Source organism: Poecilia formosa, unplaced genomic scaffold (genome assembly GCF_000485575.1).
Source record: "Poecilia formosa unplaced genomic scaffold, Poecilia_formosa-5.1.2 Scaffold22, whole genome shotgun sequence".
Classification (NCBI taxonomy): Eukaryota; Metazoa; Chordata; class Actinopteri; order Cyprinodontiformes; family Poeciliidae; genus Poecilia; species Poecilia formosa.
The window spans coordinates 1559769-1584318 of record NW_006799961.1 but is presented as its reverse complement, the minus strand read 5'-3'; the positions used below and the strand labels follow the sequence as shown (position 1 = coordinate 1584318).

At 39.7% G+C, this 24550-nt stretch overlaps 3 protein-coding genes across 6 annotated transcripts in view; all 3 read left to right on the top strand.

Annotated features, from left to right (window-relative positions):
- tnfrsf11a (tumor necrosis factor receptor superfamily, member 11a, NFKB activator) overlaps positions 1-10794 on the top strand; it is a 13778-nt gene extending 2984 nt beyond the window's left edge. The window contains exons 2-10 of the mRNA XM_007547891.2: positions 1848-1923; positions 2325-2450; positions 2546-2701; positions 2839-2929; positions 3348-3424; positions 3557-3664; positions 3840-3889; positions 4293-5256; positions 8051-10794. Of these exons, the coding sequence (XP_007547953.1) occupies positions 1848-1923; positions 2325-2450; positions 2546-2701; positions 2839-2929; positions 3348-3424; positions 3557-3664; positions 3840-3889; positions 4293-5256; positions 8051-8322 (1920 nt within the window). The 3' untranslated portion in view covers positions 8323-10794. The remainder of the gene's footprint in view (positions 1-1847; positions 1924-2324; positions 2451-2545; positions 2702-2838; positions 2930-3347; positions 3425-3556; positions 3665-3839; positions 3890-4292; positions 5257-8050) is intronic.
- A 213-nt stretch (positions 10795-11007) lies between these two features.
- Positions 11008-16077, top strand: LOC103135256 (retinol dehydrogenase 12). 2 transcript variants are annotated; one of them, XM_007547890.2, is made up of 8 exons: positions 11008-11127; positions 12976-13089; positions 13186-13301; positions 13589-13744; positions 13833-13937; positions 14063-14272; positions 15268-15460; positions 15711-16077. In XM_007547890.2, the coding sequence occupies exons 2-8, from the start codon at positions 13076-13078 to the stop codon at positions 15811-15813; spliced, it is 897 nt and encodes a 298-aa protein (XP_007547952.1). In that variant the 5' UTR covers positions 11008-11127; positions 12976-13075; the 3' UTR covers positions 15814-16077. The 2 variants fall into 2 exon arrangements, with proteins under 2 accessions (XP_007547952.1, XP_007547950.1); XM_007547888.2 differs by lacking the exon at positions 11008-11127 and having other exon boundaries at positions 12850-13089.
- A 1151-nt stretch (positions 16078-17228) lies between these two features.
- Positions 17229-24550, top strand: part of LOC103135255 (retinol dehydrogenase 12) — a 10926-nt gene continuing 3604 nt past the window's right edge. The window contains exons 1-5 of one of the 3 annotated variants that reach the window (XM_007547887.2): positions 17229-17499; positions 17894-18009; positions 21941-22096; positions 22676-22780; positions 23448-23657. In XM_007547887.2, the coding sequence (XP_007547949.1) occupies positions 17489-17499; positions 17894-18009; positions 21941-22096; positions 22676-22780; positions 23448-23657 (598 nt within the window). In that variant the 5' untranslated portion in view covers positions 17229-17488. Of the gene's footprint in view, positions 17500-17893; positions 18010-18270; positions 18635-19093; positions 19208-21940; positions 22097-22675; positions 22781-23447; positions 23658-24550 lie in introns of those variants that run through there. The other 2 variants (XM_016669381.1, XM_016669382.1) reach the window with 2 other exon arrangements.

Below are 24550 nucleotides of genomic sequence, written 5' to 3'. Positions count from 1 at the left end.
GGATGGATGGATGGATGGATGGATGGATGGATGGATGGATGGATGGATGGATGGATGGATGGATGGATGGATGGATGGATGGATGGATGGAAATAACAATTCAGTTTACTGCAGCACATGGTCTTTATTAGCTCTGTGGTGCGAGCTATGAGTGCTGTGCATCATTATCCCTTTGGTTAGGATATAAAACAAAGGTTGGCCGCTGTGTGCGTCTGAGAGGAGGTCGTTAAATGTGAGCCAGTGTTCTTGTTGAGCCGCCGTCGCCCGAGGCTGCACAGACAGACGTGGAGACTAAACACTGTTTAGCATAGAGGTGTGGTGAGAAAAACTGATGGAAGATGTAAAAAGTTTTAGTAAAACAAAATGTCACACTGCTGTTGCGACTTTTACTTGATGAAAGTGTCTGATGATTGAATGTGCTCTGATGCAGGGGAACTTAACCAGGTTTTAAGGCATTTTTAAACTTTCGCCGAGTTAATGCATTCATTTGTAATGCAGCCCATGTGCAACGGAAATGTTTAGTATTTTCCTCACCCAGATTTTTTCTCTTTTTTTTTTCTTTCTTCTCACACCTAAATTTTGTTTTTACGTAAAAAAAAAAAAGAAAAAAAAAAAAGAAGTCAAACTGGCTTAAACGCAGCATTTTAGATCAAAAATAGTAATTTTACCAGTCAAACCTGGTGGTTGTGGTGTGACAGTCTAGGACCTCCTGGATATCTTTCCATAATTAAGGGAATAACAAAAATTCAAAAGAAAACTAAAAAAAAAAAAAAATGTGTGTTAAAGTGGCCTAGTCAAAGTCTGGACAGACATTTGATAGAGATGCCGTGACCTTAAAGAGGTCAAACACTATTACTGCAGCCAGATTTGGCGCTATCAGACATGAATGCAATCATCATTTGAAAACTACTTTTTTTATTCGCTTAAGCTGATTTTTGTCAGATATTAAAATTAGTTTGAACACCTGGAACATTTAAGTCAGACAAAACAAAAAAAAACCCAGAAGAAATCTCCAAGAAAAAAAATAACATCAAACATGTGAGGTGTACCAAGCACAATCAATATAAATAATAGTAAAGAAAACCAAAGATTCAGTTACGTTACTACCCGACTTTTATACGTAAATTAGTTAATGATGTTGTAAAAACTACTATTATTCATCAAAATGTAACGGCTTCAATGGATAATATGTAATTCTTAATTTCCTTAATGTTACCTGAGTGGTGAACTGAAGCTCTGTACAGCCGCAGCCTTTATTTACAGTGCAAGCCACAGCATAAACAACTGCATATTTTCATGGGAAACTTAAACTGAAAACGGCATAACGAGAACCTGAAGACGGCTGGTCACAGTTCAAAGTGCAGTCAGTCCCCTAGCTTATATTTTTCTACCTTTATATATAGAGTTTGTGGCTTTGGCATCACCTCTGTCATAACATCCAGATTCTCTAATTCAGCAGTGCGGCGAGGAGTTCACAAGCCGCAGGTTTGGAGAGATGCGAGGGTGTGTGCAGCATGTGTGTCAGCCTAAGCGGCGTACTTTTGCAGCATTTTGCAAGAGTTTGAGCACCGTCTAATTAGAGCCTCATTTGCTTGTTTAAAGGTTAAATGCAGCTCTGGTAAGGTTTTCTGAGAGGGTGTAAAAATTCCTGAGCATGTCTTGGAAATAGCTCAACAATCCTCATAGATTTTTTTCTTCTTCTTCTTCTTCTTCTTCTTTTTTTTGACATTTAAGAGGTGGTTGGAATATTGGAAAAAGATCTCAAAAATTATAAACCAGTCATATAGATTTGTAAGCCTCATCCGTCCTGTACAAATGCAGTAAAAATAATATCATTTTTCTTTCAGGATGCAATCTCCAAATCGGCCCGGTGCAAAGAAACTTACGACTGGAACGGCTCCGTGTGTTGCAAGTGTCCGCCAGGTAACAAGAAGTTCATCTGTGCACACATGGTGATAAGGCACCTAAAAGCGGAGGGTGGCGTTCATACAGTTTTCTCAATGGAATCAGCAGGAAGCAGAGTTCTTTTTTATTTATTTATTTATTTTTTACTTGCAAAGTCATTTCAAAAGAGGAAGGATGTTTAAAAGCGCAACATTTGGCTGAAAATAGCTTCAACAAATGTTCTCAACAAGCAGTCACACACAGGTTATAGATGGATTTTAATGCTAAAAGTAGCAACTACAAAAAAGAAAAAGAGGGAAGAAGTTCTAAATTTCGCACATACCCAAGTTATTTTCCTCTTGCAGCTTCTGGGTGCCTACTGTAATCATGTATGTGTAGTTTTCATCTTGTCTGTGTCCCTCTGGCTGCCTTTTCTCTAGGTCAGCGTGTGTTTTCTCACTGCAATAAATCCCAAGACACCATATGCATAGACTGCAATCGAGATACCTATCAGCCTGACTGGACGTCAGAGATGAAATGTATCAAAAAGAAGTTCTGTGATGAGGGTCAGCGTCTGCGGTTTTTCACAAAAAACAAAAGACAAGATCCTGAAGAAAGTGTCTGCATCTTTACTAACCTGCTCACTTCTTTTGGCCTGCAGGTAAGGGATTTATGAAAAGAAATGCTCATAGTGAAGACTTGAAGAGAGAAGAACAGTGTCAATGCAAGCCTGGTTTCTGGTGTTTGCCTATGTTCTGCGAATACTGCGAGAAGATACCCACCTGTCAGCCTGGTTTCGGACTGGAGGAAGAAGCTGGTGAGACGGTTTAACAGAAAACACATCCAAGCATGTCGAGCTATTAACGGATGGCTGTGCATCACTGATGTATTGCAATAATGAATGTGTGTGTAAGTTTTTTTTTTTTTGTTTTGTTTTGTTTTTTTCTTCACCAGGGTCAAAAAATGGAAAGAAAATCTGTGTTCCGTGTAAGACTGGCTTCTACTCTGCTAAGGAGAATCAGGAACAATGCAAAGAGTGGACCAAGTAAGGAATTCCCTGGAATACCGTGGCATTCTGTGGACAATAAATGCACTGGAGCAGCTCTCTGTACCATTGGCTATTAGAGTCATCAACTTCTGTCCAGATCTGAGTTCCTTCTTGTAATTTCACCTTCTCTATGTAGCCAATTGCCCCAGATCCAACCTTGAAATCTTTTTTTCACATCTTGTTGCATATCTAATGGTAAAAACATCCAATAATATTCCTTTAGATTTATATCTACGTAAAAATGTGCTCAAGGTGACTTTTACGTGTATTTCTGCGAGTTTTTTTCAAACATATTCTGCATATTTTAACCTAATATTCTAAAGTTTGGCAAGTATGCATTTAGCTAAAATTTTATTTTATTTATTTATTTATTTATTTATTTATTTATTTATTTACTTTTGCCTTCTTTTCCCAGCTGTAAGGCTCAGGGCAAGAGCGAGAAGCAACCAGGCAGCGCTCAGGCCGATGCAGAGTGTGGACCACTTGTCGTTGGTAAGACATTTCTGTCACTTTTAAAGTTTCAATTCTCAAAGGATTTTGAAGACAAAATGTTTTGGGCATTTTATGTGTACTAAGGAACAAGACGCAGACCACCAAAGCAAACTCATCTATCTGTTGTTGCAGGTCCAGCACCTTCCTGGTTTATAGTTTCATTGCTGTCAGTGATTACTGTTCTGTGTCTCCTCATTCTGCTGCTTTTCTGCTACAAGGACAAACTCAAGTTACTTTCTGGTAAGTTAAAATGCATTTGTAAATTCCTTGACCGTGTCTTCTTGACTTGTGCTTTAAAAATCCTTTTCTCGGTGTTGACCATGTTCACTCAGAGTTTACGCGTGACAAAAACAAAAGCACGTTTCTGCTCGGCAGTTCAATATGTAACACTGTATGTTGTGTTATATATTTTTAGTTAATCTCCGATCTTGTGTCCAGAATCTGAAGAGGAGCAGGATACAACAGGTAACTAGTAGTTAATATTTAATTTAATTATTTTTTTTTTTTTTCTCACACTCTTCTGGATATTTATGTGCTGGACATAATTCTAAGGTGAAAGGAAATTATACGCGCTCTTCAGATTCTCAATAGAATTCATGCCCATGCTTTGACTAGGCCATTTTAACACACGAATAGATTTCCACCACACGTGCCGAGTACAAATGCTTGAAACGCTGATGTAGGATTTTCCCACCAAACTGCAATTCAGGGCTACTTTACATTGTTTGCTTACTTACAACCTCAATAAAATACATTGAAAATACTTCGAGCATGAAAAAGAAACACACAAAGTTTTGACATGCACCACTTTTTTCTGAAGAAATAAACTTGATTTCAGTTTCATCTTTCACTGTTTGTTTTATTCTAGGAGACTTTGGCCCCTCTTTACCGCAGTGGAGCTGAAGGAGGAGGAATACCAGAAGTCGCTGGCTCCAAATGTACGCCGTGTGAGATGACCAAACTCATCTGCCAAGCTTCTCACAGTCCTGAGTTTGACCCCCCGTCCACCTTCCCGGCGTCTGTTCCCTGCGTCAGGATCACTCTGCCCTTCACAGAGGGAATGGCCGAAAAGGAAGGGCCTCGGGATAAGATGGTGACCGAGACCGAGAGCCAAGGATCCGGAGAACCAGAGGAACTGTCAGAGGAGGAGGTTGTTAATGCGTCTCCGCTTTTGGCAGGTTCCTGCGTGTGCGTCAGTCTTGTTCGCGAGCCACTCGAAGTGGGAGAGAACGAAGACTGTAGCCAGGCGGTTATTCCGGGGACATCGGGAACGTGCTCGTGCGGGGGCCTCGAAGGTAAAAGGGACGGAGAGGAAAACAGAAAAGAGGATAAAAGGAATAATCGAATACCAGAGGAAAAGGTCGATCAGGAAAAGACTGGCTCGTCCATGAGTGAGATGTGTGTTAGATCACTTGTCTCAGTTTGTCCTCCCCTCATCCACTCCTCCTCCTCCTCTCCGGCTCCCCCATCCAATCCCCTTCCTGAACTCTGCCTGCCGTTGTCCCAGGCTCTGGCGACGCCGCAGCTCCGGTCCACCCTGTCTGACAAGTCCCTGATAAAACAGGACGAATTATATAGACTGGCAAGCACAGAATCTGACTCAACGAGAAACAATGCAGCCTCTGCCATGACCCTGGTCAGCGCCGTGATGATGTCCACATCTGCTGGAGAACTGTACCTGGACAAGCCCCAAGAGGCCCCCAGACCGGAGCCGGGGCAGGGAGGCTCCTGCGGGCCCAGCAGGGAGAACAAGACCTCTTTGGAGGAGTCGGAACTGGAGTCCTCGCCTGAGAGTCTCCACAGTGAGCTGGCTGAGCCAACTCCTACCTCAGGTACGAAATACATACGCCAGGGTGTAAGTTAAGAATGATTATGAGACATATCATTGTGTGATGCATTTAATTGCACCTGTGCAATGTGAGGACCATATTCGATTGTGATGTTCTTTTATGAAAATAGCTGTTATGATATTGATCTTGATTAGCTCACTTTTGTTTCCTGACACTTTTTTCTTCACCGTTCTCCACTGCCCACACCTGGTCTGTGAAAACTTCAATATTGAAATTTGCAGCCGTTGAGTATATACCACAGGTGTGCTCATTTCAATTTAAAATCTCTCCATTGGCAAAATATACTGTTCACATGCAACATTAGCCTAATGGTTTTTCTTTCGGGGGGTTTTTTATGCAGTCCTCTTTGTAATGTGGACAAAACTACATATATTGTCAGAAAAAAAAAATCTCTTTATAGTTTCTGTTGGGTCTCAAAAACTCTTAAACCTCTTAAACGGTAACAAATTTTGCTGGGAGATAAATTGTCCCAGGAGTTATTGTGGTAAATGATAATATTGGTGTTTGTAGACCAATTTTTTTGGCGATAACATAATAATGCAAGAGCACGTTCTCACAGATCAATAAACTTTAAATTCTAGTAAACATTTAACACTGGAACTGGTAGAAAAAATAAACAACACACCAGAAAGTTGCTGATAGGAGTTTCTTGGGGGGATGGAAATAAAACAAATCTTGCTTATAAGTTGTTTTTTATGTCAATGTCTCTTTATAACTTTTTTTTGTTTGTGTTTTTGGCATGACAGCAGAGCATTTCACCAGCCAGCTTGAAGCCACCTACAGATAACTCTTACTGCAATACAGTAAAGACATAGAAAAAAGAAAGAAAAAAAAAACACAAAGAGGATGAAGTTCCTGAATTTAAATCAAGATAATCTTGGAAAAAGTTGTTCAAAAGTCTTTAATGCAACTTTCTAAAACTTGCACTCTCGTTAGAGGTATGTGCTGCTAATACAGAGGGAAACATTATTATCCAGATAGTAAATCAGTAACTGTCTGATAAGTACACTGCTCAGGTCAGACTGGCGCGTTGTTAGTTGAGCCTTGAGTGAAGCGGTTTGGTGTCGGAATAGCAATCAGAGCTCTGACTGTTTCCAAGAAGCATGTTTTATTAAAGTCGGTTCTGATATTTGGGCTCTGATTTGTGGGGAAGGAGGAGGACGGACCACACAAGGAGCGGGAAAAAGATATGTGAGTGTGTGTGTGCGTGTGTGTGTGTGTGTTTGATGCGTTTGAGAACCACCAGAACCACACTGGAGCAAACACCGCTCGGTCTGTCTATGTGTGTGTTTCTGTGTGCATCTACAGCACAAAAGCTCCTGTTTACCCAGAGTTCCATAGGGTTGCGCAAAGTGACCACAGCTTTAATTGAAGCAAGATGTGCACAGCTTGAGTAATACGTTTATAACCTTACCCTCCCAACACACAAACATCATCCCTTTTTTTTTTTTTTTTTTTTTTTTTTTTTGACTCTCACTGGTGACTCGGTGTTTTAATTACATGCCCACTGACCAACATGAGTTCCCATCATGCTGTAATGACAGCTGATTGGATACCACTTCCCGTGCGTGCTGTTTACAGGTTAAGGAGAAGGCCGCGGTTTTACCTGGGCACCTAAAATATCTTTTAACCAAACAATAAACAAAAAGATGTTGTTCAGAGTTTCCTCTCTAGTGTTTTTCTGCAGCTTAAAGTCACTCTTGAGATAAAATAGAGCTGCTCCACTTGTTCACGATCTATAATATAAAATAATAATAATAAATAAAAAAATCGAGCAGATTTAGGAAAGTATAAATCACATAAATCACAAGAAGCCTGTGAGATTCCACTGAGCTTTGTTTTGAAAGCTGTGGTTGAGTGACACATTTTTCTCAGACTGGCATTCCGGGAAAGGACTCTGAGACAGGGAACACAGAGGCACTCTCTCTAAATGAGGGACTGACAGTGTTTGTCTTCTAAACTTTTACATGTCTAGGTGTTCTGTTAAGTTTGCCCTATGAGGCTAAAAACACACTACCTAGAGTGATTTTCCCGATATTTGCTCTGATTCTGTGTGTGTGTGTGTGTGTGTGTGTGTGTGTGTGTGTGTGTGTGTGTGTGTGTGTGTGTGTGTGTGTCTAGATCGGAACAGATGAGACGCGACTTGTGAGTCACGGTGGGTCGGCTGGAAAGTCAGACAGGAGGCGGGATAAAATAGGAAACAGGGGATCAATGTGGTGAAATGTGACTTAAGCAACAAAAATGCCGAATTATCTGCTAACTTGCATAATAGGCTTATGGAAAAATGCGCACCAGGTTGAACGATTGATTGTTACACTCGGAGCAGAACTCCTGTCGTTGAATTACACATAAACTGGCCTAAATGGCAACAATGTTTTGCCTTCTTACTAAATCCCTAAACTTCCCTGACATTCCTGATGTTCATGTCTGGATTTTCTTAAAGTCTTAAACTTTCTGTAGACTGTAAATTGGCTGGAAGGAAATGACAGAGCAGCCAATGGCCTCTTTGTGGCCATCTTGCATTGTCATTGAGCCCACTCTGCCACTGGGCTTAAGGTCTTAGTCACATAGGATTAGCCAACATATGGCTCATTTCTTCACTTTGCTTCAAAATCTATTGCTTTGTGTCATGGAGGAAGTTCAAAATCTTACATAACACCACAAAATGTCTGTTCTTTTTTTTTTTTTTTTTTTTCTTTTCTTCCAGCGCTTGACATGAAAATTGTTTTCCAATTTGTCGTAAACCCAACCATTTCCTCTGCTTCTCACTGTTCAGGTCTTGTTTCTGGCAGCCACAACACCACCTTCATCTCCAGCGGTCAGGTGATGAACGTCACCGGTGACGTCATCGTCGTCTACGTCAGCCAGACGTCTCAGAGCAGCGACGAGGGCGGGCCGGACGGCGCCTTCGGGAGCCCCGTGCAGGAAGAAGCCAACGAGACGGCCCCGTTTTTCCAGAGCTGCCTTAGGTCCCCGGGGGACTCCATTTCCCATAGCACCTTGCGAGAACAGACTCTGCCAGTGCAAGAGATGATACTGGGAAAGTGAAGGGCGACGAGCAGCGGGTCCGAAGGGCGATCATCTCTGCAAGCTTAAAGTCTGTCGCAATCATGTAATGGGTTTATTGTTAAAATAACACCAAAGAAAGACAACGTTTGGTTTTCTTAAGTTTTACGTACATTTCATCTCTCGTATTGTTTCCAGACTTTCATAGTTGGAAACAATTTTCTTTCCAGACAGTGATGTGTAATTTTCTAGGGAACTGAGTTCATGCTGGGGGGGAAAAAAAAAAAAAAAAAAAAAAAAGGTTTTTTGTTGCATGGAAATTTCAGCTGGATCTTGACACTAATAGTTAATACATATCTAATTTCTCACTTTTCATCCTCCATACTTATGTCTCCAAACTCTTCTCTAAGTTTGACATCTGGATGATTTAAGAGCTTCCTCACGTAACAAAACATCCACCATGTGGAAATTATTTTCAATGTTTTTCTTTTTTTTTATATATATATAATTGAAACTGTACTCTGTTAGCCACACTCAGACCTGGCAGAACACAGAGTCTGTACAAAGAAGAAGAAGAAGAAGATGATGATGATGATGATGGTGAATTTTAAGCATTTCACTGAGTGAAGCTCGCTGAAGCCTATTGTTTGCATTACGAAAGCGCATCAAGTTCTGATCTGACAAATGTTTAATCTGTACAGAGACTTTGTTTGTTGTCTTCTTATTGCACCCGACGTGCAATTCGTGTCTACGAGAAAAATGCTATGCATTTGATAAGCTATTTTATTGCTGGATTGTTTTATTTTGCAAATTTTAATGAAGAAAATCAAAATGTTTTTAAAGATTGTTTTTCTAAAGGTAAATTCTTAATGCTCTTTGTCCAAAATTTCAGAAGTGATAGATGATTGTATATATTCTAAAGAAGCATTATCTATTTGTGAAAGAAGTACGAGTTTTCCTATGTTTGGTTTTCGGTGAGGAGGATGTGTTTGATCATGTGGTGCAACTGAGGCAAAATGCAAACCATCATAAACTTAAAGTTTAGTGGGCCTCTGAAAAAGGTTTGTTCTTGATCCTTTTACTTTCTAAATATCGTTTTGGCTCCTATTATAATGCAGTTCTCGTCAAACATGTTTTTTTTTACTTAAAGAATATGTGAAGCATCTATAAAATTTGTCAATATTTAATATGGCGCTTCACTGTTAAGCCTTACGCTTTCATCATTTAACACTTACACCAGTTGGGAATTACAATATTTCAGTTATTTTTACTTTCTTTTTATTTTTTATTTTTCATTTTTGTGTGCCATATGGGTGATTAATTAACGTGGGAATCATAATGTTTGTGTTTACAAAAGCTCTTTTGTGTTATTTACCTGGGTCCATAACTGTTTCAGGCCCCTTCAGGACCAAATGTGGCAAAGTCAGTGCTGAAATATTTTTATTTTATTGCCACAGTCATTGTTTCTCTTTCTTTTCTTTTTTTTCAAATATACATTTAAGTTAAGCCCACCATTATTTATACCCGTGACAGATTAATCCTTAAAGTAATGTTTTAATTTTACCTACATGTTTCTTCTGACGAGGTTATTTTTACGTTTTGGGTTCCCCAGCCAGAGTTGACTTCAATCTGATGGAAAAATATGTGGATGGAGTTAAAAATTAGAATGATTGAAATGAGGCCTTTCTCAAAGACTTGAGCTCATAATTGATGGAAATTCAACAAAAATCCCAGTAGCAATGTACAAAATGGATTACACTTCTGTAATATCAATTGTTAAACAAGGAGAGAAATAATTTTTGACCTGCAAAAATAAAATGTAAATATATGCTGATAGATTTGTTTTTTCTCCTAAACTTAACTTCCGAGTGACGCCTGTTTCATTTCCAATCAGAAACAAAGTTCTTGGTTGAATGAAAATAATTAAAAATCTAAATCTGTTAGGGTATCAATACATTTGTGCTTACGGCTTTCAGTAGAAGCTAAGCCCTTAATTCGGCTGTGAAAGCAGCTTCTGATTATTTTGCCATGTCACATACTATCACATCACATTCATACAAAAGGTGAAATTGGGAAAATTTACTCACATTTTCACTTTCTTGCGTAAAAAAAAAAAAAAAAAGTCCAGCTAAAACAATGACCTTGAAGACTGCTTCACTTTCAAAACTGTCAAAAAAAAAAAATTGCATGTAAACTGGGATCTTTTCACCTGCCAACAGAAACGCCAGCTACTATTTTTTCCCGTGCACTCTAAAACAACCGAGTGGGATGTGCAAAGCGTGTCGACGTTTGGCCCTGAAAGAGCCTGTGTCTTCTGGGAAGGACTAAAGGAAAACCTTTGAAGAAAACAAAACTAAGCTTTGCTATTGTCTTGCTGGGTTCACTGCACTGATCAATCACAACCTCTCCATGTGTACGCAGCTTTTAACAAATCATGTACATATCAATCAACTTTGATGCAATGGATAAATGAAAGACTATTTTGATTAAGATTAAATATGTTTCAAAATTAAAGTCTGAGTCTTTTTTTTTTTTCATAGATGGCAGCCATCCGGCATTCTGTGGTTGCTCTCTGTCAACTTTCCTATTTTGGGATGGACAAATTACAATGAAAGAGTCCTCCTCCCGATGATCTATAATCGCTATGAAGCAAGGCTAATTATATATGTGGCAAGGTCCCTTTGTGTTTGTCCCAGCGCTGACAGACAGACAGCCTTTCATCAAGCCAGGGGATGGCGAGCAGCTGTGAGGAGAAACTGCTCGAACAGTCAGACCAGCTAGCGTCAAAGGGAGACCACATGAGAGGAGCTGGCAGAGCTCAGTTAGGCCTGGTTTGGGTCAGCAGGGGTATGTTTATATATGCGTGTGTGTTTGTGTGCGAGTGAGTGCGGATCTCTGCTTATTTATATGGTTTCTGGAGAAAACAGGAAGTTATGACTAGCTTTCACATAGTTTACATGAGACATGGTTGGCCAGGCGGCACAGAGCTCGTCTTTACAGTTAAAACAAGTTTTTTTTTTTTTTTCCAGCTTTAAGTGAGTGAGATGTGACTGCACATTTATATGTGTATGTGTTAAATGTAGCAAGTTGCTTACGTGTACCCCCTAGTGGTGATTTTATGTAAGGACAGATAAATTTCCAGGGGTAAACAGTTGTAGGGCACAAACACGTGTTTGTAATTTATTTCAGAAGCAGATTTAGAAAAATAAAACAACAAAAAAAACAAAAAAAAAGATATCCTCCTAAACTGTTGAGTAAAGCACATCAGTACTCATATTCATGTATACAAATATAAGCCAAAACCTTCCTGCCAATTACATGAATGCAGAATTTGTAGCGTGCACAATTTTACAGCCTGCAAGCTCCACAACTTTATCTCTGGTGTGTCCTTTGGTTTTCATGATGGTCACGTATTAGGAGCTCGTTTTAAATCAAGCATTCCTTAATACTGATGAAAAAGTGCTAGTTCCATTGGCAGATGTTTTCATTTATAACAAGACATTTTAATAAGTAATGTAATAAGTGAAATAACCTACCACTGGAACAATTACTTTTCATCCATATTAAGAGAGTATTGAATTAAAACAAGCTCATTTTATACAGAGATTAAACTGGACTCTACGTTCTTATAATGTACAGTTAGGCTACTTTTGAAGGCAATCAGCATTTGAGGAATCAGAATAAAACTGGAAAAAAATGCACACCACACTTTTTAGTTTTTTGTTGGTAAAATTGCATCATTTTTCTTACAACTTATAAAATTGTGCAATTATTTATCTTTTTTTTTTTAATAATATCTCATGAAAATTCATCAAAGATTGTGACAAAATGCGAAAATCGTCAAGTGATACACTTGCAACACCACTTTGGACTTTCACTAAGCACTTCCTTCTTATATTTTAAAGACATTGAGGAGTACACCTAAGTGGGAGAATCCCACTTTTGGCTAATGTTCTGCATTTGGAACGTAATGTTACACTTCTCAGGACTGAATGAGACGTCGGTGTCGGCCTAATCGGCAGGTGGGATCAGAGCCTACCTACCATATTCAATACAGGTGATAGATTCCGAGCTGTGGAAAGCACCAGAAAGTCCACTCTAATAAAAGACTAAAATTTCAGTGGTCTCACCTGTGAAAACAAGTTTTGAATTTCACTTGCTGCCTTGCAGAAGTCCTTGACAGCGAAGGCTTTTGTAGTCTCTGGTTGCTACTTAAATTTTTGTCAAGTGTCAAGACATATACGTTTTTGATGGACATCAAAAACGTATAATGAATTTGAAAACATTATCTGTACTGATTTTGACTCTGTAAAAGTTATTCTCAAACATTGCAAAACACCTGAAATATAGATAATGTAGCTATTATGTAGATATATTGGTAATATAGCTCTGTATTGTCTGTCGATATCAGATGACAGACAAGCGTCTGTCATCTGATAGCTGGTTTAATAATTGGTTAATTTGGCATAGCATAAAAGCTAAAGATTATATCTCTGAACTACTGTACAAGATCACTTGTCATGTGGCTGCTCATCAGAATCCGAATTATAGATTCAGCCTTATTTCATTAGTTACACTGACTCAACCCAAACAGAAGGACATTTATACTAAAAAAGTAACTTCCCAGTAAGGCTGTAAACCCGTGAGGGGCAACATATTTCCCTTTTCTCCAGTCTCTGTCTCTCTTTCTGTCAGATCACTGGACCTGAGCCCTGAAACAAACCTCTATAGACGATACTCCCACTCGGATTTTTAAGAGTTATCTTGCCTGTTTTCTTCCCAAGCCTACAAAAAGATGCAAACTATCAGGTAAGAAATCTCTTGAGTACGTAAACAGCAGAAAAGTTCAACAAACCAGAGGGTAAATTTTGAAGGATTTTTTCAATGTGACTTCTTATTCCTCAGGTCTTTGTTCAATCCCAAGTGGTCGTCAGATGTTCGTCTTGAGGGGAAGACGGCCATAGTAACAGGGGCAAACACCGGAATAGGCAAAGAAACAGCCAAAGACCTAGCTGCTAGAGGCAAGCAGGCACACTCAGATGTTTTCAAATTTTAAAAAAAAATTACTTTCTTTCATTTGTTATTCAGATTATCCAGTGTGGAAAGTGTTTAAGTTGTAAAAAAAAAAAAAAAAGTATATCAAATTGACTTAAATCAGATTTTAAGCCAATTTAATACTAGGAACATTGACTACAAATTGTTAATTTTTATGACAACCAAAAACAAAACCACGATGTTGCTCAAATACGCACCTGCATGTACAGGCAAAAACCCATCACCGTTCAGAGGAATTAATCTGTCTTTGTAGGTGCTAGAGTGATTTTGGCGTGCCGAGACACAGCGAAAGGAGAGCAGGCGGCATCTGACATCATGAGGGAAGTGAACGGAGCTAAAGTGGCCGTAAGGCAGCTGGATCTGGCTGACACCAAGTCCGTATGCCTGTTTGCCGAGAATATCTACAACAGTGGGTGAAACAAGGACACAATGCATACAGGACAGAATCAGAAATGATTTCAAAAATCAGAGGGATACGACACTATTCTGTTTTTCAGCTGAGAAGACCCTGGACTACCTTGTCAACAATGCAGGTGTTGCTATCTGTCCGTATGCAAGGACGATGGATGGGTATGAGATGCAGTTTGGAGTCAATCACTTAGGTAAGGGATAAAGGTGTTAGAAAGTCTGAGATGCTTTAATCTCTCTTTTAAGAAATGAATGAACCAGTTCTTTCTCTCTCTCTCTCTCAGTTCTGTAACACATCGCTCCGTTTCTTCTTCCTCAGGTCATTTCTTCCTGACTTTCCTGCTGCTGGACCTGCTGAAGCACTCTGCCCCGTCCCGGGTCATCAACGTGTCGTCCGCAGTTCACGCCATGGGCAAGATCCAGTTTGATGATCTGAATGGGGATAAAGATTACCATCCCGTCAGAGCCTATGCTCAGAGCAAGCTGGCTAACGTGCTGTTTACCAGGGAGCTTGCCAAAAGGACTGAGGGTAGGGTGTGTTGGTGTTTTTTTTGTGTCTGCATGTGTTTGTGTGTGTCAGGCGGAGGCCTTAAGACTGACTGCCTGTCTTTGACTATATGAGTGTTCCTCCTTGTGTACGGAAAAATAAAAGGTCCACATCTGCTGCCAGTGTGAGAGTCTCATGCCTCAGCCACAACTGCTCGAAGCAAGGAAATGAGCAAGCAGAAGCATTTTTAGTGAAAAAAATAACGTTTTCCACAAGTCACACCTACTTATCTCAATGTTTCCAAACATATAAAGTAAAAGCGTTAGTCATTTTGTAGCAGATTTTGCTTTGTTGTTTAAAGGGGCAGCACTGTGTATTTTCCTGGCACATAGTGCCATTTTCTAACATAATCAAGTAACTATGTTAACATCAGATGATCTAAAAATTCCATGTATATCAAATATGACTTAAAACAAATTTGACTTCATAATTTAGTACCTTGAAAATAATCCTCTGCGTCTCTTTAAGAAACTCTTGTTCTTTCTGACACTCTACCGTCTGTCAGGAACATCGCTCTTCCATTAACTCTTTACCGACGTTTTTAGCAGCGCTGCACAGAGAAGTACCTTGTATAATGAGCTCAGCAGATGCACAGATCCAGCAGGTGTTTGCTAATTACTGTTGGCTATTCTGAAGGAGCTGAGTGGGGGAGTTGCAGGGGAGAGGAGCTCTGTGAGGTAGAAGCTCAGAGGCTTGCAAACTTCAGCTTCTATGAGGAGCGTCGTCCTTAGTCCCCCCAGGCGTTTTGCACACTTGAATGGTTGCCACGGGAGATTAAAGGATTTCTCAAACCTGCATGACAGAATCAAGGCAACAAGTCAGGGAACAACATTATAACATGATGTAAAACTGAAAAAAAGATGATTTTACACAATACTGCCCCTTTAAATAATATTAGCCACATAAAGCTTACCAACACATTTCAAACTTTAATGAAGGGTGGAAAAATCTACTTCTCCCTTTTCCCCCCTCTCTAGCTCTTGGTGTGATGGCTTTCTCTGTGGACCCTGGCATGGTAAACACCGAAATTACAAGGCACATCAGGCGCCCTCTTGTGGACATAGCTAAAATCTTCAGTTTCTTGATCCGAACCCCAGCAGAGGGAGCGTCCACCTCTATCTACTGCATCGTTACTCCAGAGAATGAGCTGCTCACCGGTGGATTCTACAGGTCAGTGGGGGGAAATTAAATAATGCCGAGTTTTATATAATATAATAAAACTAAGGAAGCCAATTTTTTTTGTATTTTTTATGGTAAAGCAAGATTGTGTGAGATGAAGTGGATAAAACCACAAACATTTTTTATAAAAGACCAAGTAAAAAGACAAACATACAAAAAAAAGAAAGAAAAACAAAAGACCTACCAAAATTAATAATTCACCTTTTAAAAAATCTTTACCTCAATCTTCCTGTTTTTCCAGGAACTGTGCCAGAGCAGACAGCTGCAGGGCAGGAGAAGATGATGGCACCGCTCTGAAGCTGTGGGCCATGAGCTGCCACCTGCTGGGCATCCGCTGGAGATAAACAAATCTGACTGCACTGTGCAGCAACATTAATATGCACTTCAGAAATACCCTTTCCATCTTGTGAACAAAATGTTAAAATCCATTGAACATCATCCATGTCCCTGACATGTTATAAGACAACTTGGCCTACAATCAAATCACTGTTTAAGTTTGAGTCTTTAAATCACATAACTTATAAAAGATACACGATTAGATTAAATGCGAGCTTAGTGAAGGGCGTAACGGCCAGAAGATGGGTAAAATAAAAACTACTATACTTGTGCGCTTGTGTTTTTTTTTAATTTTTTTATTGCCATCTTCTTTGTTGTCCTACTGGAGCTTTTGCTACTTTCATTGCTAGCTAACATTATTTTGATGTATTTAATGTTATGATGTATTTACTAACATAAACTGTATTTCTCGACCGAAACCCCAAAACAAGTTGTTTTCATTTAAAGGGGCAGTTGTATTTTCCAGGCACATAGAGCGATTTTATAGCAAAGTTAAGTTTGTTACCTCCAGTTGTTTTAACAACTCTGTATATCAAATGTGACTTAAAAGAAATTTGACCTTGTAATGTGACCTCTTGCAGTTGGGCCTCTGTCTCTTTAAAAAGCTCCGGATCTTTCTGAGAATCTGCTTTAGGCACGCGATAACAATTCGTTTTTAATATATTTACATCATATTGAAAATGTGTTCTTAGGAGGGTTGGACTGAGAAGTAGATGAGTTCAGCAGACTTGCAGTTCCACTCAGTGTTTACTAATTGCAGCAACAACAACAACAACAACAACAACAACAACAAAATTAAAGCAACACTCCAGGTATGTTTTTGATAAAGGAATGACACTATATATTTATTTTTGAAATAAAGCTAAAAAAAAAAAGTCAGTTTTACATCAGTGCTATAACACAAGAGTAATCAATAGCTACTGTATTTTGTGTAAAACATCCAATTAACAGTTTAATTTTTAAAGCTTTTATTTGTGCTGAATCAATCCTAAAGATTCAAGGGTTAATATCAATCAAATCTATTGTCAGCTGTAGTTGTTCTCTTTGATTTTTGGTAACTTAATTTTTGTATCTTTCTTCCTTAAAACCCTCCAGTGTTTTTTTTTATTTTATTTTTTTTTATCTCCGTTTAATTTTGGGCTCCTGTGACATGATGAGTTTCTTGTTTTTATAATGTTGCGCAAAAGAAGATAATTTGGTGGGGAGGGGGGATTGCATGCCCCAACACTGTGCAGACAGTACTTAAGACATGACTCTAAATCGACTGAATTAAACGATTTCTTCGTTCAAACCTCGTATGATCAAATTCTCACATTTTCCAAACACGTTGCACGGTGAAGCGCTTGAACTGTGGCCAATTTTTGTAAAGTGAAAGCCAAGACGCATGAGGTTTGGCGTGATCCTCAGTCCGTAACGAGATGCAGGCGAGCAGGCAGGCAGGCAGGCAGGAGCCAACAGGAAAGCCGTCTGTTCTCAGGCTCTATCTTGTTAATCAATCATGCGCCCGCTGGCTTCTGATTGGCCCAGCCGGGAGATGCGAAACGCGCGCAGCAGACTGTGTGGAGATGACAACCTGGGAGCCAGTGCTGCACCGTGTGGTGGAGACTGGAAGGGACATCTGTTTGGTTGTCACTGAAGTCGCCCACCGATCTTAAAGTGGAAATCTATTACTCTGGAGGAAAAATGAACTGCAGGTAGGAGAAAAAAAAATCTTTGAAGGAAAAAGGTTAAGAGGCTGGATCTAATGACTGCACTAACTTGAAATGGAAGAGAGAGAGAGAGAGAGAAAACGAACGTTAGTGAAGATTAAACTCCCACCAGTCATGGTCTTATTATTGTTATTAGACTGTTTGGGCCAAGGATCAAAATTAGTTCATTGTATTGAATGATATGTCTAGGTGCATAATAGATCCCAGCCTTTACTTAAAAACTAGGTTTCAATATGATGAAAATTGCTGTGATTTCTTTTTTTTTCCATTTTTTTTTTCAATTGGTTTTAATTTATTTGCTCGCAAACTCAACTAGACACGAGTTCGTGAGAAGGAGCTGAATGCAATATTCTGTCTTTCCAAATTTACTTTTACCCAGGAGTGCATGCTGTAACCGCTGGACATCTGAGGAGAGGTTGGATGGGAAAACAGTGATCATCACCGGAGCCAACACCGGTATCGGCAAAGAAACAGCAAGGGATCTGGCAAGAAGAGGTACAATCCAGTCAGTTTAGTTTCTATGCCTCTCTTCTTTCATTGTTTCTAACTTTTTACACTGTGACTTTCATGGAACATTCAACTATGCTTCAGGGACTTAAGCCCTTTCACTGCTTGGTGATGGAAGCTAATCTGAAACGTTAATCACATCAGGGGCGGATCTACTGGGGTGGCATGGGGTGGCAGCTGCCACCCCGACTGAGAGCCTTGCCACCCCTGTTGCCACCCCAGCAACAGGGGCGACTGTGAATTCAATAAATAGTTATGGCAAATCGGACGTTATAAGCGCATGAATCTCTTTTTTTCCGAGAACACTGAATGCAACATGTAACCTGACACCTACTGCCAAGTAGAGGGAAATGCGAGAGGAACTGAACCCGAGGCAGCAGCATTGATATATATGGATGGATATATGTTACTGGACTGGACTTTACGTGACTTATCGTGCGCCACACATGCGCCATTGCTGTCCATTGAGTCAGAAATATCGGTGGTCAGGAAAATACCACAATCACGCAAAGAATCTGAAAAATGGACGAAATGTTTAGCGGTCAATTCAACCCTATGACAGCCATAGACATTCATAGCCATAGACAAGGTTCAAGGGTTCCACATTTAACAGGTGAGGAAAAAGTTTCAATTTAAAGAAAATATTGAAAAAGTGAGCAGTGGGTCAGTTATGCTAGCCTAACTGTTGGTGGCCTGCTATTGACTTTTGATAACCTTGACATGTGCTGCTCAGCTCCGTTAGCACTTGTTGAGAAAAAATGATTATTTTTAGTGTTTAATACAGATTAATCTTTTTGAACAAATCTTTAAACTTTGAACAGGTTTCTGTTGGTGATTTAAAATTAAACTATGGCTGGGTAAGTATTCAAAAGTACCAAGGAAAATGGGGTGATCTGTAGAGCTCCCTGGACCCCTGTGGTCGTAACACATAGGACAGGAGGCCATAGATTAACATATGCAGGAAAGTAGAGGCCAGTATCATTTAAATTACCTTGGGAAACAGGAACTTGCCGAGTTCACAGGAGATCAGACTTCTTCTGTGAACATCTGGGTTGTGTGAGTTAGCACTAAAATAGGACAACCCGCACACCAACTCATCAGTACAGCAGGGCTAATCAACCTCCGCTGTGTTCAGGCGAAAATTTATTAATAATGACAATATAGACATCAAGCCTGACAACATAATGTAAGAGTGACTGTTCTTTTTTGGTGTTTTTGCGTACTTTTTGTGTGTGGGAAATGTTAGTTGTTTGGGATTGATTTCCCCTCATAGGCCTGGACATAATCTCTGCTTTATCTGCTCATTGAGGCGTTGTCTATCGGATGCCATGGCAACGGGTCCGCGTGTAGGGTAATGCCGACACACGGAGCGAGGAAAGGCAGAATAGACGTGGTTTTGTCTAGTTTTCTTCTTCACGTCAGCTTTATTGCACCTTTATTGTGGCGCACTGCAGCCGCTGCAATTCCTAAAACTTAAACAAGCGACAAAAACTGAACTGATCCCCTCCTCTGTTCGCAAAACGTGGCGATATTTATAACAGTCATCAAACTACGTCTCCTACAACATAAATAAAACGCTTGACCAATATAAGAAAAATTTGCCCTTTCTTGCATTTTGACATAATTGAAAGAAAACAAACTGTTTATGGATTTGTATCACGGAGAATTTATGTATCAAACATCAATTTTCTCAGCTTTATTTTAAATCGTATTTAATAGATATATCGGATAATAAATAAAGAAACTACTAATATTTTCGTGACAGATTTCTGCCCGTCCTGCACTGGAATAGAAGGGTTTTCTGGACACAATGCATCACATAGCGACTAATAGGCGCTGTCCAATCCAGTAATACATATCAATTAGCAGCAGTATGAAAGACATAAAAAAATAATTAACTATATTACATTAAGAAATTATATTTAATCCTCAGTGCTGCATGACGCTCATTTTGAAACAATGAGAGTTAAAAACAGTATTTTGCAACAAGTGGATCAAGTAAATTAAGTCCAATGTTAGGTCATATATATATAAATTCTTGCCCTCTTGCCACCCCATACGTATTTTTCTAGATCCGCCCTGATCACACTTAATCTGTCTTGGTTCAACTTTATACATTATGGTGGAAGTGTTAAGCTGTCTCGCAGGGTTTTATAAACTCTGCATAACTTACAGGCTTAATAAGTTATGCTGAAATTAAGCTGCTACCTTCCTGGACATGTAAGCAATCATTTTAAAAGACAGATGGCAGTGATGCAAGTCAGATGAGGCATCAGGGAGACAGAGGGAGCATTGTGAGGGTCTGTTACCCTCCTGAGCCAGACAGGCGACAAAAGAGAGAGTTTGGAGGGTGCAGCCATGCACACACACGCACACATGCTGACCCAGTGTAATGTAAAAACTGGTTCTGCATAGATGATTAAATCTGTTTGTTCGCCAAAGGCGCAGCATGAGGTATGCCCCTGCTGCTTTTTGAAAATTACCACCATGCTTTTGAGAGTGCACCACTTCATTCTGTAAATGAAAGGGCAAGTGGGAAACATTTTCCTTTTTTATTACATGACAACGACCGGGGAGGGGAGGTAGAGAGAGAGAGAGAGAGAGAGAAAAAAAAAACATTGTCTTTGCTGTTGAAATATCAAATGAATGGAGAAAACAACAGTGTCAAAAGGGAGATGACAGAATAATGACCTCCTCTATTCTTTCTTGCATTAGGAGAATTTACTGTCAGAAGATGGCTTCATTTATCAGTAAATTGGATTAAGTAATGACAGGATGGCATGATTAGGTTTGCACAGATTCATAACAGGAAGCAATACCTTGGAGCAGCTGCATCCTAACATCCTAAGGTACCGAGGGAAATCTGAACAAATCACAAGTTTGTTTGTTTTTTGTTTTTTTCTATCCTGAATGCTTTTGGTAATTTCATCATGTCAAAGTCTACATTCTGTATTTTTTATTTTTTATTTTTCATCCCAAACAAGACCTGGGACTGCTTAACAATGGATTTGAATTTACAGTGATTGATAATGATAACACACCTGATAATGACTTATTGCATTTAAAGAGACTCAGTCGGTACTTCCAAAATGGGAGAGGAACTGAGCGTTCCCACTTGGGAGCAGCTGAACACGAACAAAGACACAATAATGAGACACAGACGCTACATTCCAGCTGATTAATGGCTCACCACTTCCTTAATTGCAGTGTGGAGGAGCTATCTGAAATGTGTGCTGTAGTTTTTCCAGTTTTTTTTTTTTTCATTGTCAGGATATCTGTGGTACAGTGTGGGGCTCTTGCCTTCGTATACATACATATATATTAGTTTCAATGGTCATGCATCCCAATTTTTGTGTGGGTGAGAGAAAGAATTGAGCATGTTGTCCTCGAAACCCCTTCCTGAGCTCATTAAGGAGAATGCCTCATAATTTGCCTCGGAAGCAAAGCGATGCCGCGGAGCAGTTGGCTAAATGAGCTGCTGAAAGAGGGCTTAGAAATCATTAGAGAATGATCAAAGGTGCACAAAGATTTTTAGGGACTTCATTACTTATTTGATGTTGGTGGCTTTCTTTGCCTCTAATTGAATAAAAGAGATGCTCTTTTGAACTCGCAAACTTGTTTGTGTTGAATTTGTCCCCCGATGTGCCTCCTTTTGACGCTTCTACTCATGTATTTTAGGACTACAGTACGGCTGTTTATTTGTTACAAGACGCGTTTCAGAGACTGAAAGCTTTGACCAAGTCAAGACGCGAGAGCATAAAGCTAGACACCAGTCGGAGGGAGGCGAACACTCACCGGCGTGTTCTCGGTTCTAAACCACTGCTGCAAATGTGCCGGAGCTGAGCGACTGTGATGAAGTGTAAGGCGTGTGACTGGGAGAACACGCCTACGCGTCTCCATCGTCTTGTTGCTTTTTCAGGCGCCCGCATCATCATGGCGTGCAGAGACGTGGAGAGGGCCGAGGAGGCGCGGAGCGACATCTTGGAGGACACGGGCAATGAGAACATCCTCATCAGGAAGCTGGATCTGTCCGACACAAAGTCCATCAGGGCTTTTGCTCAAGTTATTAACAAAGGTAGGAAGGTGGTGTTAAACTTACGACCAAAGTGAGCCGTGAATAGATTGTTTTGCCCAACAGGTTTTAGTAGCTTGAAAGAAAATATTTGGCAGTAAAGACTGTGTAGGGATGAACGATCTTCTTCAGCCACTAATCGTTGTGGTATACATCTAGGGTTGCTTCTTATTGGTCCTACTTTATTTTCAATATATATGTTTCCTTTAAAAACGCAGTCTTACTTTTCATTGCTACGCTTTTAACATTCATATTTATTTTACTTTTTAAGTAGATCTCAATGCACCTACATAGCAACATCACAATTACTTTTGGAATATTTTTATCTTCTTTTTTTTGGGTGAATGACAGAGATTTTAGTTTTATTTAAGTCAAATTAAACGTTTGCATGCATTTCTTCTTTTTGCTTGCAGAATCTGGTAAGACTGTATGACATGAACATACCACACCACAAAAAGTACCATACTTTGTGAGCCACAAAACCCACCTACTCTCTTAACAGATTGTTTATTTTTATACACAGTAATAAAAAAAAAATCTGGTTTCTATTGCACTAACATAAATATTGTCAATGTTTTCCAGAAGAGAAGCAAGTGAATATCTTGATAAACAATGCAGGCATCATGATGTGCCCTTACTCCAAGACTGTGGATGGCTTTGAAATGCAGTTTGGAGTTAATCATTTGGGTAAGTTGTATTGCAGTGATATCTTTTATATGCGTATATTTCCTGAATGTTGCGGTTTTAAGGCATCTATAAAATAGCTTGGCTGACTGATGTGAGTTTATTCATTTCTGTATTTCGGAGAGTTTAGTTTAAATAGACGGCAATGCTGGAAAGTAAGAGGTGGGATTCAGCCTTAATGGCAACACAACTGACAAACACATCAGCCCGAGAAGATTCTGGAGCAGCTTTATTTTTTTGTTTTTCTTTTCTTTTCAAGCTGTCACTGTGTATTGGACCGTCTCTTACTCCCAGACGATGTTTATTTTTTCGTGCATTATTTTTGTCACAAACTGTCAGTGCGAGCAGCATGCGCTCAAGACACGTTTGCCCACACACATATGGACACCAAGTCGCACGCAACGAGACACAAGCCTACAGGAGCTTTAAAGAAAAGATTCTGTACAAGAGCATGAGCAACACCTTCCAAATAATGGCAGTGTTTATGTGAAGAATAAAACAAGACATTAAGAACTTGTAAAGACATAATCTGATAGCATTCCCAGTGAATATTACAGACTGGTTTCAAAGTCTATAGAGCAGAAATGCTTGAGCCTCACAGCAGTTAAAGCTATTCAGCTGCAGAGCCACAAACTATTTTAATGATTTATGTATTCTGACTTTCCTTAAGGTCATGTCCTCTTAACCTACCTGCTGCTTGACCTCATCAAATGTTCAGCTCCGGCCCGCATTATCGTCGTGGCGTCGGTGGCCCACACTTGGACTGGCCTTCGACTTGATGACATCAACAGTGAAACGAGTTATGATGCTATTAAAGCTTACGGACAAAGCAAACTGGCTAACGTCCTGTTTGCACGCTCTCTTGCCAAACGGCTACAAGGTGAGAATAAACTTCCAAACCATCAGTAAACAAACATTAATATAAGACATTCCTTCAGCGCCAAAACAGATGCTGTGGGAAGTACACATCCTGGTATTTGATAGGAAATGAACATATTTCTGGCATATTGTGAGTTTCTGAAGTACGGCCCACAGAAGCCCAAACAGCTAACATTTGCAAATACTTGAGAACGCTCTAGAACCGCATACAAGTGTCTATTATAATAGTTCACACATAGCCAATCGGCGCCAAGGAATATGAATGGTGCTCCTGGATTGGCTGCCTTTTCAAACATCAGCCAATAGCGTGTTAGGTAGCATTGCACATAGATATTTCACCTTCCCAAGTTGCATTTTTTTTTTTTTAAATATATATTTTAAACATACTCTACCAAAAATGTTAATTTTCCAGGAATACTTCTGAGTTGGGTTGCACAGAAAAATCTGCGACTAGTTGAATCTGCAAATGCTGAAGTTCAAGTAGGCGGGTGTCCTCTGCAGGTCTCATTGGAACATAATGTTATGAATTATGGATGTTGACAGAGGCTCTCCATCCAATTAAGCAAAGAAGCATAATCCAGAATGTCAGTTTAAATGTACAAAAGACACTTTTCATTTTTCTTTTTTAAACATTGTAAGGGTTATCTACCCTTTTTTTTTTTACTATTTCACAATTGTGCATAATAATTTGTTAAAAACAAAATTTCCATAAAATAGTTATGGACGAAACGCCAGGATGCCTCCTGGCGTTTGCGGAGGCATCCTGGCCTTGGGGTTCCCCTGGAGGAGCTGGAAAAAGTGGCTGGGGAGAGGGAAGTCTGGGCCTCCCTTCTGAAGCTGCTGCCCCCGCGACCCGACCCCGGATAAACGGAAGAAAATGGATGGATGGATGGA